Source organism: Osmerus mordax, chromosome 11 (assembly GCF_038355195.1).
Source record: "Osmerus mordax isolate fOsmMor3 chromosome 11, fOsmMor3.pri, whole genome shotgun sequence".
NCBI lineage: Eukaryota > Metazoa > Chordata > Actinopteri > Osmeriformes > Osmeridae > Osmerus > Osmerus mordax.
Window position 1 is genome coordinate 15294156 of NC_090060.1, and position 16100 is coordinate 15310255.

A 16100-nucleotide genomic window follows, 5' to 3' on the forward strand; every position below is an offset into this window, starting at 1 on the left:
ATGTTTATTTTTTCTTTTAAACGACAAAACTAAATTCAGTTGCGCACACTCGTACGTTGAAAGATGCGGGCCAAGTGTTTGGCATGTGTGGAGCAGGCCTGGTGCTGCTGCTTGGAGGAGTGACAGACGGACAGTCTTCTGAAGGTGTGCCTGAGCCCGGCAACACCCGATCTGTGATCTGTGCCGGTTCCTGTCCCTTCCCCTCAGTCTATCTCTCTGCACTGATCTTATAGCGCAGGACAAAGTAAGCGATGAGTCGGAGAGACACGAAGAAGATGCCGAGAACTATGAAGTCCAGATACAGTTTGGCATCTTCCACGTCCAGTTCTCTTAGGATGGCTTCTGACTTTTGGAAGTGGCAGGTTTCGTCTTTGTCGCAGTGGAGGTCCTCTCGGTCCAACCCGTAGATGGAGAGGATGACGCCCTCGAAACCGTACCTGCAGAATTCAATCGTTCTGAATTTGGGCACTTTCGGGCGTAGTGGAGTATTGTAGGTTTTAGATGGTTTCTGATATTGGATTTCATGTACTTACCTGACATATGATATGTACGACATCCACTGAAGGTATTTGGGAATGGTGTCGAAACTGACAAAGAAGCCGGAGAAGAGTAGGACAGGAATAGCAGTCACAGGACCCACAAACGTGGCAACCTAGGAAAGACAGACCAGCACAAAAACCAACCATCAGTGAAAAATCCATCACTACAAATAGATCAAGAATACAGATCTAGATTAGAATCGGTTGCCCAAGTCCTGTTCTGACCTGCAGAGAGGTGGATGCTGCTCCAATCAGCAGGCCCAGAGACTGGGCCACCAGGGAGGTTAGCACCCCCAGGGCCAGGAAGAGGATGAAGCGAACTGCATCTGAGGGCTGTGAGGTCATCCAGTAGACGATGCTGCAGTAGGCCACTGGGAACACAATCTGGGAAGCCAAACCTCACAATTACAGCTAAACACAAAAGATAAACCAGCCAGCCATACTGATATACCAACTAAACAGGTAACACTTGGAACGCGAAACTCACAAGAGCTCTAAAAATGATGACTAAAATAAGCAATTAATGATTCTTTACACTAAATTGATCATGAGTAAATAAGCATACAGAGCATTGTGACATGAGTTAAGCCTTGTTATGTCATGCTATTGTGGGATTGGTCTAAATCTGACAGAATGGCTTTTAGAGCATAATGTTCAAGCTCCTTGAGCAGATGTAACATGTTAATTGTTCTCAATACCTGAGCTCTGTTCTGTAAATGGCTGAGCAAATTGTGCATTCAGTTAGACTCACATAACAGGTTCACATAGCATTTGCTTGTTTTAAATGCTACACCAAATTGAAATCGTCCACCTTCAAATGGATTCCCACTGTGCACATATGAAGAGTTTTACCTGAAAGGGCACGTCAGCCATGGTCTTGGCCAGATAGTACGCCTTCAGACTGTACCAGTAGTTGAGATGTTCTCTAAGGAACACACCCATCTCCAGAGGGACTGCATTAGAGAACATTAGAGAACATCAGGACACAGGGTTGGCTTAATCTCATTAAGGTAATAGGCTATCTGTACAGAATGGAGTGTTTAGCTAAGTCTAATAGAGCAATAGAACTGGGCCAGGAATACTCACATGTCAGCACAGTGGGCATGAGAGCGGCAAACATGAGGAAGAGCATGGAGAAGAAGAGGAATCCTGAGTTACTGAGAACCTTTTTAGCCTCGTTGCCAATGCCCAGGTAGAGAAGTCCTATCAGGATTCCAATACCGATGTGCGACATGATACGCAAGTGAGTCAGCACCTATAGGAAGAATGAAAGACTCGTCAGACAGTCCTCTTGGGTAGAGAGAAAGAGAGGAGTCAAGTCGAGTGGAAAAGCAATGAACTCGAATATATTACAAAAATATTTGGAAATACAGTGTCCATATACAAATACAATATTTCTTTTTTTATGTTACTCATTTTGTTTACATAGTATTTACAAACCAACTGTTTTATTATCTAACATTCCCATGGCATTCTTTTTTATCCCGTGTTTTTTAATCCTACTCAAGTGTTGACATCATCCTGTCTGACAAGCATTATGTAACAGTTGTCTGTCTTTGGGGAATGCCTTTGACAACACGTGCAACTGCAACTGCAGGTCAAAACAAACTCCGCTAGGTGGCAGTCTATCTTACAGAATCCCTCAGGATGCTGAGGAAGGTCCTTTTGAAGAGGATGCAGAACTGAGTCATGCAGCTGGCAGAGAAGCTGTGGCAGCCCTCTGTAGATGTGGAGTCCTAAAAGAGAGAGGGAGAGGGGGATGGGGGGAGAGAGAGAGGGGGAGGGGGAGAGAGGAGAGGAGGATGGGGGAGAGAGAGGGGAGGGGGGAGAGAGGAGGGGGAGAGGAGGATGGGGGGAGAGAGAGAGGGAGAGAGAGAGAGGGGGAGGGGGAGAGAGAGGGGAGGGGGGAGGGAAAGGGAGGGGGGAGGGGGAGTGAACGATAGCTTTTATATATCTATTTTATATTTTACAGTGTCTTTAGTATTAGTTAGACTTTTGTACATTCTCCTTTTTTTAAATTTAAGATCTGTATATGTTTATTGTATGCACCTTCCTGCCACAGTAAATTCCTTGTTTGTGTGAACAAACTCTGATTCTCATCAGAAACAGAAAGTGAACAAACTGGATACTCAGGCGGATGTAAGCGGGATCTTCGTCTACGCTCAAACCTTTAATGCCCTCTCATATCACACATCCATGTACAAACATGTTAGAATATTCCATGTCACATGACGAGGGCTAGTTAGGTTCACCTGGATGATCTGATTGAGATTTTTGTTTCACATCCTTAAAATGAGGCTGAAATCTTGCTTTACCTCCTCTGCAGGTTTGTGCCACAGGAAGGGGTTGTGTGTTCCATCCCCGTTGAGTTCTGTATTGTAGTCCTTCTCACACTTCCTGTCCTGCAGGGATTTCACCAGACGGGCTGTCTGGTCCCCGTACTCCCCAGACGCAACCTCCATCACTGAAGAGGACAAAGCAAGCGAGAGCAGTGAAAAGACACAGAACTGTGAAATACGAGTCATTGCGTACAACAGCAGGTCGAAACAAGAGATGTAGCTCACCAAAGTCTGCTGGGTTATGATAAGTGGGACAGTTGAGGCCAAGTTCTCTGAGGTAAGGAACTAGGTTGGACACTTTCCCTCTGTAGATGCACTGACCATGGCTCAGAACATACAGCTGGGGACATCAAAAAGAGTGGTAGTAAAGTGAGTAATAGACAGTTAAGTGGTTATTTTTCAGTGTCGTCATTCATATCCATTGCCATGTAAAAACTGCAGAAATCGATCGTACTATCAGAAAGCAAATTCCTTGTCTGTGCAAACTTTCATGGCGATTAAAACCCATTCTGATTCTGCGAAAGTTACAATTAGCACGTGATTCTTTTGCTATTCGTGTATCACAGTCCGGTGTTTGAAGCCTGTTGTTTCTCTGTTACCTTATCAAAGAGTTCAAAGAGCTTGGCGCTGGGCTGGTGGATGGTGCAGATGACGGTGCGTCCTCCCTGGGCCAGAGCCTTGAGCAGGGACACCACCTGGAAGCAGGAGGAGCTGTCCAGCCCGCTACATGACACGGGTGGAGGTGGGCAACAGGGGTTACTGACTCATAAAACTCACATGGTTTCTCACTAGCAGTATGAGTATATTTCCACAACTTCCTATCTTTTAACGTTTAGAGTAACGAGCAGAATATTAGAAATGTCTCGGGTGTATTTTCACAATTGTTGTTTTGAAGGGACTCTTACAAACTGTAATGGATGTATTTCATTGCCTGACTGTGTGATTATGGCAATGTGAGACTTGAAACCTCTTTGCTTTGTTTGCCACCAAGGGCAGTTAAGTAGTCCGGGGTGACAGAGAAACAGGATAATGAAGGAGATGTGTCCGTCTTAAAAGCCTTCAGAGGATTGGGAAGGAGTAAATCTCCTTATGAGACTTTGCCCTCAAGAACAATAGCTGCAGTACTTATCTATTATGGGCACATTTTCATATCAACATCCCTACACCTCATCATACAGCTTAAAAAAAAAAGTAGTTTTCCTTCATAAAAGAGAAATGCTGTATTTTTATTTTTCACATAATAGACACTCTGTGCCTGTAATAATATTTCAAAACGTAAGGCTGTGCCATCTTTATATTTGCCTTGGCTCATAGTGCAAACCAAGAACATTTCTGAGTAAGCCCAGGAGAAATGTCATCACCACAGATGGCACACATGCACTCATGGGGCCACATGGTCATCAGCTGACTTCCTCATGAGGCCCTAAGGGCTTCCTATTGGTCCCCTGGTACATCTCAAACCTCTCTAGCTACACCTGAACTGGGACATTTCAGAATTCAATTGCATGTCTTCTTCCAAGTGTACACAGCATCAGTCTGTTGGATCCAATGGATCTAATTATGTCCAGGCGGCATGCTCGGAGGATGCAGCGGGCTATAATCCTGTGTTATATCAGGACCGTGCCTGCTCCTGGGACACGCATGTCAGAGCTGTGAGAAAACAAACCTGGTGGGCTCGTCAAAGAACATGACAGGGGGGTTGTTGACGAGCTCCAGGGCGATGGCTAGTCTTTTCCTCTGGCCTCCAGAGAGGTGGGATGTACGTGTTCTTGCACACTCCAGCAGGCCCAGGGCAGTCAGGATCTCTCGCACCTTAAAACACGAGAGGGTTTCAAAGACCTAACCTGGTCCAAGCCACATTCAGCAGCTTCCATCACACACCCATCAACACAGTAAGCCGTATTGGCCTAAACACATTGCTGGCTATATGAAAGGTGACCATGCAGTGCTGAAAAAGGATCTGGTCCTAATTCCCAGAGATAGGCCAGAGAGCACACAGCAGATTAAGAGGAAGACTGCTCCCATGCAACTCTCTTACCATCTCTCTCCTGCCCTCCTCCTTTTCCTGCAGCTTGAGATTAGCTGACACCTGTGAGACAGAGAATCAAATATAGTTCATGCTACATAAGCATTTCAGCATTACCTTTCTACTAGTTTTTGCTTTGGATAAGTGTCAGCTAAATTATTAAGATGTAGAACAAAATAATAATGTTATGTACTTGTGCAAGAAAGCACAGGGTAGAATTCTGGCCCACATTATGACCCTAATAGAGAGAAACAAAAAGCGAGCAGCTTCCTGTCCTTACCATCATGGCCTCGTTTACTGTCAGGTGAGGGAGAAGCATGTCGTCCTGCATGATGTAGCAGGACACCTTCCGGAAAGAGCGCAAGTCCCTTGGCTGGTTGTTAATCCGTATCTCACCTTTCATACCAGTCTCCCTACAGACAGAAAGAGAACCTACTGGTTTCTGTCAGCACAAACTGCCTTGGACCTACCAAACTGCCTTGGAACCTACTATTTCTAAAGGTGCCTGTTTAAGTTTCAGTTGTTTGATACACATGTTAACCCTTGTGTTATCTTCGGGTCATTCTGACCCATCAGTCATTGTGACCCACCATCGTATTGCAACAACTTTACCGCATACAAAAACAAAGTGAAGCATTTTCTTTTAACCGTTGGGCTGTCTCAGACCCCCCACATTGCAAAGGTTAAAAGAAAATTATTTTTATTTGTTTTTTTGTATTGGGTAAAATTGGGTTAACACAACGATGGTTCGTTATGAACCTTTGGGTCATGTGACCCGAAGGCAGCACAAGGGTTAAACTAGGTTCCACATATATTTCAACTTGAGATTCACGTGTGGTGGGAAGGACTGGTCTATCAGTGATGTGGGAAACTCTAGGGTGTTGGCAACACCTGTATCCGGCCAGTATGTTCATCAGTGTAGACTTCCCGGCTCCTGAGGGACCCATGATGGCCACCAGGCCTCCGCTGGTGAACTTCCCAGAAATCCCCTTCAACAGTGTCTTGTAACCTGAGAACCGGCACAAAAGAATCAGCCCCATGTAAGACCGTTGATCACAATGGGATTTTAATTCATTCGGCTTCGGCGAGGACCTGTTTAAAGATGTCCCAGGGCTATGCATTCCCTCTCTTCAATAAAGCCATCTTTGTCTTGTGGGTTAAAGGGGCATTTGTTTTTTGTTTGCTAAGTGAATGGAACAATCCACTTGGGTGTCTATTACAGTCTAATCTATGTAACCTCACCTCACATTCCCTCAAACAAGCTTGTTTCAGAAGGGTTCCCACCAGAACACGCCCATGGCGTGACACAGCCCACTCTCTTTTGGTTCCCTTCACTTTTCGGTTTATTTGTGAAGTTCTGCAACTCATTCCAACTGTACGACACACAAAACAGCTGAACATTCCGTACATCACACAGGTGAAGTAATGGACTTAAGTGGAGTCAGGTGGCTGAGCGGTGAGGGAATCAGTCTAGTAATCCGAAGGTTGCCAGTTCGATTCCTGGCCGTGCAAACTGACGTTGTGTCCTTGGGCAAGGCACTTCACCCTACTTGCCTCGGGGGAATGTCCCTGTACTTACTGTAAGTCGCTCTGGATGAGAGCGTCTGCTAAATGACAAAATGTAAATGTAAGTAGCCATCTTTTACAATGCTGTGTGAACATGGCGATGTAAAGCACAAGAGGGTTCATCGTAATGGCCCACAGTAACCTGTTATTTATCTAATGGACATAGCTAAATGCTAATCCAGTTGATTGCAGTGGCTGCCAGTTTAATTGGATTTTATGTTATAATCCTACAGAGTGATACACAAATACCTCCGACCTTCTCTGTCCTCACTCCACAGAGAACCTAACCTCTACACTTTGCAGAAGTCATGCAGTGGTGTGCGCACAGGGCTGGATGGGTTAGATGTAAATTCCAGGCTGATTTGTCTCTGTGGTTTTCAATACTCAAACAAGCTGCAGATACAACATGCAAGTCCCAAGTAGACGAAATGGCACAGCTGTACGACACATGAGCCGTCTCTGAACTAATGTTTTGTCTGTACCTGTACTGTATAGAGCATTATTTTTACATTTTGTCTATTTCCCAGTGTATTTTATAGATGGTCAGCTTAGAGTTTCACCATATTCATTTACAGTCCAACAGGCTTGGTGTATTCAAAAGAATTAGGAAATAAAATGTTTATTCGTAGTCCTTTTCGTAAAATAAACAAAGAGAATAGAAATATATAATTACCCAACAAGCACAAATCTGTGCTTTGTAAGAGGATACCTACTTATTATCTACTTAGAAGAGGTTTACCCATTTGGGTCACACATCCTTGAGGTGGAAATAGATTGGATGTCTATTAAACAGATATTATACAAGAAGTCTCACAAAAGATTATATTTTCACAAAGCACCCAGTGAACATGTACTATATAGACAAAAGTATGAGCATTCAGATGTAGAGTCCCAAATACAGAAAATGCCATTTTGGTCCATTTGCCTAGATACAAGACTGGGATGGAAAATGGGCCAAAACAGAAGTCTTAGTAATAGTATTTATGTTCTGCATAAGAGTGTAGAGAGTAAGTCAGAAAGGGAGGAAGAGAAAGAGAGCTAGAGACAGCGAGAGAGAAAGAGAGATAAAGAGACAGCGACAGAAAGAGAGAGAGATACAGCGAGAGAGAAAGAGAAAGAGAGAGATAAAGAGACAACGAGAGAGATAGATAGACAGCGAGAGAGAAAGAGAGAGATAAAGAGACAGCGACAGAAAGAGAGAGAGATAGAGACAGCGAGAGAAAGAGATAGAGACAGCGAGAGAGAGAGAGATGAAGAGACAGCGAGAGAGAGAGAGATAAAGAGACAGAGAGAGAGCGAGAGAGCTGCAAGGGGCTTAAAAGAGAGAGCGGAGGGCCACAGTGACATCTGCAGCGGCCGAGGCCTGAGGACGGCGGTGTCGTTGGGATCACAGTGATCCTGCCTCATTATCATTCTCACAAACAGACCAATTCTGGGGCCAACACACTGCTGCTGCCAAGCAGGATGAGACTGGGGGGGTTTTCCTCGCCGTTCGGATTAAAGGCCACAGACAAACAAGACCGCTCAGCAGAATCCGACCAGACTAGCCAACATGTAATGCCACGTAAATCCATAAAAGCACACCAATAAGTAAAAGTAATTTATTTTGATGATGCAAGCACACCACTGTAACTGCACATCAGCATGCAAGTGTTCCTAAGCAAGTGTGCTCTGTCTACAGCAAAGTAACTTCTATATGACTACTTTTGTATAGTATGCAGCCTCAATATTGAGGCTGCATACTATACAAGCTTAATAACCAACATTACACTTTCGTCACTGTTTAATTTCAATTTGAGGGCAGCATTATAAGCACTCTGAAATTAAGCATGTCTTATTAAAATGTGACTGTCAGGCTGCTCTACGTCTGTGAGTTCAGCTGTAATCTGACAGCAAAAATACATAAAAACACTGAAGCTTCAATTATCCTGTTTTAGTAGACTTCTACAGCTAGATCTCATTTCTAGAATATGCCAAATCTTATTACTAGAAGAGCATTAAATTAACCCGGAACACAAACAGTGTGTGCGTGCGTGCATTTATATGCCTGCAAATTAAGTGCAGGCATTAAGTCAGGTGGATGAGCGGTGAGGGAATCGGGCTAGTAATCCGAAGGTTGCCAGTTTGATTCCCGGTCATGACAACTGACGTTGTGTCCTTGGGCAAGGCACTTCACCCTGCTTGCCTCGGGGGAATGTCCCTGTACTTACTGTAAGTCGCTCTGGATAAGAGCGTCTGCTAAATGACTAAATGTAAGTGCAAGTGCCCTCCATTTTCCTCCATGGGTGCTAGATGACTGTCTCCCCAGAAGCCTGCTCGGATGCGTTCAGGACAGGGGGGCCCAGGGGGCCCGGGGTCATTCAGCAGAAGACGGGGACTCTCTCAGACAGCCACTGTGACAGAATGGGATTGGGCTCTCGGGAGAGAAGCATGGCTTGTAAAATGAGTCATCCAAAAAGCACCCAGATCAAGGTGCAGCATCTGTTTGGCCTGTCTACTTAATAGAGCACGACTGAAGCTCCAAGCTACATGTCTGTTTTCTCTCTCTCTCTATCCAGGTGCTTTTCATACGGTGTTCTTTTAAACGCAATGCCGGATTTAGACACCTCCTTAACCAAGGGATCCAAGGGAGTAGGACATTGGTGGGGGACAAACATTTTTGGGAAACCCTTTAGATCTAGGTGCTTCTGATGAGCATTAACAAACCCACGAGCCAGAATCAGCAACTACACAGCCATGATGTGACTGAACACAGTAGCAGACATAGCTGCTGGCATTACATTGTGGATTTTTCTTTCAGTGCTGAAAAAACCCCAAATGGTGCTAAATTTGACATTACAAGAGGCTAAGCTGTGCAAATACAATTAAGTGGAAGACCCTAACACAAAGGCTATTCTGAGCCACAGCAGAGAACATAAGCTGAGGGTGTCCTAAATTGAGGGATATTAATCCTGAGTCAGGCTCATTTTGAAAAAAGAGGCATGCGCACACATGCACTTCAGTGCATTACCAAACCCATGTAGTCATGCACACACACACATTACCCATCTATTGCTATCTGTTTAGCTGTCAACATAGTAAACCATTGCTTCATATTCATTTATATAATCACAACATAAACACACGCCAAATGGAAATAGAATAAAGCAGAAGACCGCCACAAAATGTAAGAGAGGACATACTTGTATGTCATTTGAGATTTCCATTTAGTCATTTAGCAGACGCTCTTATCCAGAGCAACTTACAGTAAGTACAGGGACATTCCCCCCCGAGGCAAGTGTGGAGGGTGAAGTGCCTTGCCCAGGGACACAACGTCATTGCATGGTTTTCTGTTAACAAATCCACCTTTTACTCATTTTTAGACTCTGATCTATGAGAGATGAAAGGCCAGTCAAACCTAGCACCCTCTGTTTATTTTTATCTCCTGCTCGCTAAGTCTGAGGCATCATGCTGCGTGCTTGTCAGCCCCGCCCCCATCGCCGAGGTTACTGCAGTTTGTTGACCGTTAGTAACCTCCTGAGAGCAGCTCAGGCAGCGCTGCTCCTGCCGCCTGAAGTCTACCTTCTCCAAGCTCTTCTCAGTTTCCTCTCCGTGTAGATTACCTAGATTTTCTGGACAGCTTCACAGCCCAGGTTCCATTGCAGTCATCAATCATACCTGGCTGCGAAGGTGCCCTAGTTAAAGCTGCTTGACGAGAGGCAACAATCAACACTATAATGTCTGATGTCCACAGTCTGCAATATTTCCAGTGATGTCAGACTTCAAAATGTGAATTATTAAATAAATGATGACTAACATTAATGAGAAGTTTAATTTCCTCGCTTTATCATACCAAGAAGCAATATGTCTCTGAATGTCAAAATATTTTTTTACGTTTTTAAATATTACTGTCTCCATGGAATTATATTTAACAGCACTGAGATGTCACAGAAGTTAAGATATACAGTATATGCATCAAGACACACAGAAAGAAGGAACACAGAAAGTAAAAGTGGGTCTGCTTTCCCTGCCCTATCAGCTTCAATGTTTATACATATTTAATGAAATCAGCTCTCAGAATGAGAGTAACTCTTCCAATGTCAAACACTTCAGTGTGAGAGACATGATAACAGATGATCAAAACTTATCCGGCCTGCTTCAAAGCCACAATAAACTAGTGAGGTCTCTCTTTAAGAATCATCAATGGCAGACATCAGAGTATGCACTGCTCATTCCAACCATAAAAGGGAAGCTACAACTTACTACCTAATATCCACTCCCTAACCTTCTTATATCTTCGTGTGGAAACATTTGATCAGTACAGTGCTTCGTTACATGAGACGGCACATGTGAGGCAACACACAAAATACAAGTGATGTGAGCAGGTCAACTAAGACAAAGATGCAGACATGCAAGATGTTTCCAGATGGGGAGAGATAATGAGCAGAACAATACTCTGGGATGTCGGGTCTCAAGTCAAGACATGTCAACGTAACAAGCCAGCTGTATGATTACGTCAGCACAGAAAACTACCAATTAGCCTACACCTCATTAATAAACACCTTGGTTGTGAGGCGATCTTGACACTTCTGAAGACGGCGTGAAGCGGTGATTGGAGTCGGTGAAGATCGATGGTTATTCTGTATTTCAGGCTGGAATTACAGTTTGTAACTTAGACTGAGCGCAAGACCACTCCCAGCCTTATCAAGTCCCAGTTGAACAAATCAAATGAATTGCCTAGCTAAAGAATTCACTCGTACAATAGGCCACAGAATAGATCACACTGTTGGCTTCAGGTTTGGCAAATGTAAGTAGGCCCATGTTAGAGATGAGCTCCCTGTCCAAACGGTAACACTGCAAGATTGTTAGGTACCCACCTTTCTTTCTCCACCATGGCCCCTCGGGAACTGAATAAGATACGTCTTTGAATTCAATGTTGACAGCTGGTCTCCGAGGTAAATAAGAAAAACGCTGGGCCTCAGTCAGATTATTCTCCACTTTCTTTAGGTGCCCTTGCAACAAAGGAATCTGTTGACTGCCCATGTGGTTGTTGACCACCTCATCGATGGAAACACACACAGTCCTGGGGTCTAGCATCAGATCCGGGGGACCATTGGCATTCTGATTGAAGAATGAACAAGGTGAGAACATTTGCCAGAGACAGGTTAAAACAAAATGTTCATGCTGTACATTGACAGAATAAAAATATTACAGTCACTGTATTAACAAAATATAACGACACGCTGGGAACTCACTGTGATAACTAAAGATTGCCCTACTGTAGCCTACTGTACACCACGTAATCGGTTTCCTTATATATAGAGTACCGAGGTTACTATCAGACAAAGCTTAATCTGAACTCAGAAAACAAACGTGCAATACTAGCAGAGAAGCACATCCCTTCAAAAATGTACGATGGCATGTTGAATAAGCATTGATTAAAACCGATCTATCCTAGTTTACAGATCTGTCTGTATGATCGAAATACAAGTTGGCTATTTTTAGATGTAGGTTAATACTTAAAACAAACAAACCGCAAAAATGTGACCCAATGACCCAATATCAATTAAGCTAATTATACAGTCAAATTGAATAATTTCATATCGACAAACGCTGACGCATTTATGTGTAAAAACGACAGTCCTCTAAATTACAGCATGAAAGGTTATTACAGTTCATCTCTGCGTCTTGATACAGGTGGGCTTTGGTAGACTATCGCACATTGATTGCCAAAGCACTTGTGTATAAAGTATGCACAGACAAAGGCTGCACTGTTTAATTATAAATAGTGATAGCGCATAGAGATTACAACTATTAGTTTAATCTCCACTTCTATAAAGTAAATTAAGTAAATACTTACCATTATGATGGAGTTGGTGACAATTGTATTATTAACTGAGAAGGCTGCCATGAGACAAGCCATCCCAAACAATTCGTTACAGTGAATGGAATCTCAAATAGCCTAGACTATTTTCTTTATAAAAACACGCGCATCTGTTTTCTTTACTGAGCGATGTGCGCTAGCTGCTTGTTGTGTCCACTTCAGTGCGCTCGGTGAACCTGCTCCAAATGCTGCCTCTCTATTCGCGCTGTTATTGTTTACGAGCGGATAACCTGCTCAGGGTGTTCACAAACTGACGTCATGACACAGTTTGGACAAGGCAACAACCTATAATAGGCTACTAATTAGATACCTGTAAAATGTAACAGAAATGAATACATATTCACGTAGGCTGAACAATTTTTCTTTAAGTCCAAGTATAAAAACGCTGTGCAAATCTAAATCACTGTTCAAGTTGAACCAAGATCCTAAATTCTGCTTAGGCCTATGCCTGCTGTAGTTTGCCTGATTTGCCTTACATAATTTGAATAAACTAATTGATGACTTTTTTTAACGTTACTCGATTAATGCCACGGCCACTACTCGATTAATGCCACGGCCACCAAAGAAGGGGGGACTAAAACTCGACGTGGGTTTGGGTCCGTTTTTGTATCATCGATGCACAATGGTGCAGCTTGCGACCTCCTGTGGATGTTTTAGCAAACAGCCTTCTCTTCTCGTCATGCTCAAGTCCCTCGTGATTTTACTGCAACCCCCCAAAAGCAAAACCATTCACATTTTTTTCTATAAAATGTTATTGTCCACGGTTTCTTACATACACAAAATTCGATAGCAAGACTTCCTAACTAAAGCAAACTGGCTACATGCTCTAGAGCTATGGCAGGTAGAGGAAAAAATGGCTAAAGATAGTATGTGGACTCCTTCACTTCCAATTTTATTCCACAGTGGCGTTTCTGGAGCAGTTATATGCCCGCAGCCAAATATCAGTCACAGGGCCTTGCACGAGCTGCTGGGGTGGCTTCTGAATATTAAAATACTGCTGACAGAGCTGTTTACATATCCATTAGTTCAGTTTATCCTCGATATTGGTATAGACTCTCAAACAGCTGAAACTAATATCAGAGAGTATGATTAAATACTGTTTAGTGCCAGGGGGGGTATAGGTTTGTTTTTAAATGTAGACGGGACCGGGGTTTTTTTTATAACCGAGGACACAGCTGTTAAGTTTTCTTTTTTTAAAGTTGGGGGGACAGATACACAAACAGTAAGCACATGTAAAAACGGATTATACTTTTATTTTAAATTTGTATGAATAACAGACATTTAGCTAAATCCGGTCTGTAACAGGTCTATAACAATAATACTAAAGATTTAAAAAACGTGTCCTGGTGCTGTATGCTCAAACATCTACCCTTAAAATAAATATAGCCTTACCAAGAATGTATGTTCAATACTGAATGCGATAGAACATCGAGGGACATTAATGTGCACTTCTGAGTGAAGTTTGCTGATCTATTAAAACTCTCAAATAAACTAGATCTACATAAAAAGAACAATTTGCCTTAAAATAAATATTTTAAGTGAACATAAAATCCCTTTCTTAAACCATGGTTATTGTTCCCTCAACAGCCTAACGAAACATAAATGATACAATCCATAGAACATAATCATATTTTAAATAGGTAATTACATTGTATAAGGCTTTTGAGATACATTTTCTTAAATTAAAAGAAAATCCAGTTATTTATTCCACATTTATAAGGCCTTGTGTCCATCAGCAGAAAATGTTAGGATGAAATATTAGGACAATCCACATTTACTTGCCTTGGTTAAGCTATTTAATACCAAAGAGCTTCCATGTTTACAACCCAAAGCACATCTCTCCTTTACCATCATTCTTAGGACTTTAGAATGACATGAGAGCTTCAAAAAATCATTGTAGATATAAAAAAATACATTTATCGAATTGCAACACGAATGGACAACATAAATGCAGTTGTGCAGACTTTAAAAAGAAACAATGGTTGACCCCCCCCCCCCCCCCCCCCCGTTGCTAGACAACAAAGAGGCTGATATCAGATCTAATTACTTTATTTTCTTATCTATAGCCAATGTGTCATGAAGCTTAGAGGCAGACTTTTCAAACTGATCCATGACAAGTACTCCATTCTCATCAAAAAAAGCCCCAACAGACTTTGTGATCTCCGTTTCCCGTGTGCGCCTGGTCTTTCCATCTGTAAAAGACACCCTTAGCGTGTACTGGTCATCAAACCTACAGGGAAAACAAAACACATTCGGTAAATAATAAACTAATGTAAATAATGTTATTTAATGCCATTTTTAAACATGCACACCTTTTCAGGCTGGAGGACAGCTGCCAGGTATGGTCTGGATCCATGCCTGCAGGGTCTTTCTCAACTGCAACCAGGAAGATGTTCTTCTCTTGATATGAGGTGTAAAGAGTTAGAATTCCCATCATGATGAAATATGTGAAGAAAATGTCAGTCAAGGAAAGTAACTGGGGAGTAACTCACAATAAACATTAAATAGCAGCTTTAAGCTATTTACTGGTGAGTCCATGTGCGCCATATGTTTAAAATAACAGAACCAATATAATTTTTTACTCAAATTTCCACCTCTAGATTAGAAAAAGCATGCACCACCTCAGATATGCTACAACATTGTGGTGGACTAACAGCTGTTCAGAGATACCAGACCATGCTGATATGATTTTATATAGTTGGACAACATAATTAATTCGGCGGTTTAAACATGTAAGGATATGATATGACACAGCATGCCAGAACTGGCTTAGATTCTGGGAATGGATGAAGATAGTCCCAAATCAGAGCCACAATTGCAAAGAGGCAGGAAACGGTGCAAATGGATAGACGTCCATCTACAAGGTTGAAGTTCTCAAGGTATCCATACTTTTCCAAGAGGACCTAATAATAGATCAAAAATCATCATCAGTAAACGGTCTTGCCTAAATTTCCCATGCCATGGAGCATAGAATGTGATAAAAAAAATGTACAACACAAACCTTCTTAGCCGCGTCATCGAGAGAATTTTTCACAGCTGCACCATCCCATTTGTCAATCTTCACAGGTTTTTCATCGATCCTCCACTGTGAATATTAATATGTCACCACACGTCAAATAGCAGTCAATGCAGTGCTTTCAATAGAAGGAAACTAGAAATGCTTCAACTAAGTACGCGTCTGTGACTCAATCTGCTAGCTAGCTATTAGCATTCGTCTAGCTAGCATCAGTACTGTCACGGATCTTAAGCCTGTCAGATGTTTCGTTTCTGTCGTGTGCTAAGCAAATTAGATGGTACAATATTAGATATCTAGAAACAGTTGCTTTGACATCAAAACAAGTCTCAAAACATGTCAGAGCAAGCCACCACAGAAGCTAGCTCTATCTAGTCAGCAATTTCTACGTAACTAGCTTGCTACCATACCCAACATCGTGTACAGTACATTAGCACAAAGTTACTGGGTTGCTAGCTAGCATCTAGTCTAGCAGCTAGCTATAGCTATCTAGCATAGGGACTTATAGCTACTTGGCTATGTCATGCACGCAGACGGCAACGTTTAAACTCTAAGATGCTATTTATGTATGTGGCTTTGATGCAGTTATCTCCTATTTCCGTTATTTGCGAACACTGAATTTAATCAAAACATAGATAATTCTCACTTTTTCCAATAGTCCATTCTTTCCATTTCTGGCTGCCATCTTCTCTTCCTGTACGTTTGTTGTGTGACCTGGGACAATGTGATAGGCTAACATGCTGTTTTCAGTGGC

The 16100-nt window shown here is 42.5% G+C and overlaps 2 protein-coding genes across 3 annotated transcripts; both read right to left on the reverse strand.

Moving 5' to 3' along the window:
• Nucleotides 1-208: 208 nt before the first annotated feature.
• abcg1 (ATP-binding cassette, sub-family G (WHITE), member 1) lies at nt 209-12372 on the reverse strand. Of its 2 annotated transcripts, none has more exons than XM_067246503.1 (15): nt 12331-12372; nt 11327-11570; nt 5796-5913; nt 5185-5317; nt 4917-4967; nt 4545-4690; nt 3478-3601; nt 3104-3218; nt 2855-3003; nt 2174-2275; nt 1626-1794; nt 1392-1492; nt 765-923; nt 534-652; nt 209-437 (listed from the first exon to the last, which is right to left on the reverse strand). In XM_067246503.1, the coding sequence occupies exons 1-15, from the start codon at nt 12370-12372 to the stop codon at nt 209-211; spliced, it is 2001 nt and encodes a 666-aa protein (XP_067102604.1). The 2 variants fall into 2 exon arrangements, with proteins under 2 accessions (XP_067102604.1, XP_067102603.1); XM_067246502.1 differs by having other exon boundaries at nt 12310-12372.
• A 1994-nt stretch (nt 12373-14366) lies between these two features.
• Nucleotides 14367-16091, reverse strand: spcs2 (signal peptidase complex subunit 2). The gene is made up of 5 exons (XM_067246165.1): nt 15993-16091; nt 15335-15418; nt 15072-15236; nt 14646-14776; nt 14367-14563 (listed from the first exon to the last, which is right to left on the reverse strand). The coding sequence occupies exons 1-5, from the start codon at nt 16083-16085 to the stop codon at nt 14377-14379; spliced, it is 660 nt and encodes a 219-aa protein (XP_067102266.1). The 5' UTR covers nt 16086-16091; the 3' UTR covers nt 14367-14376.
• Nucleotides 16092-16100: the final 9 nt, after the last annotated feature.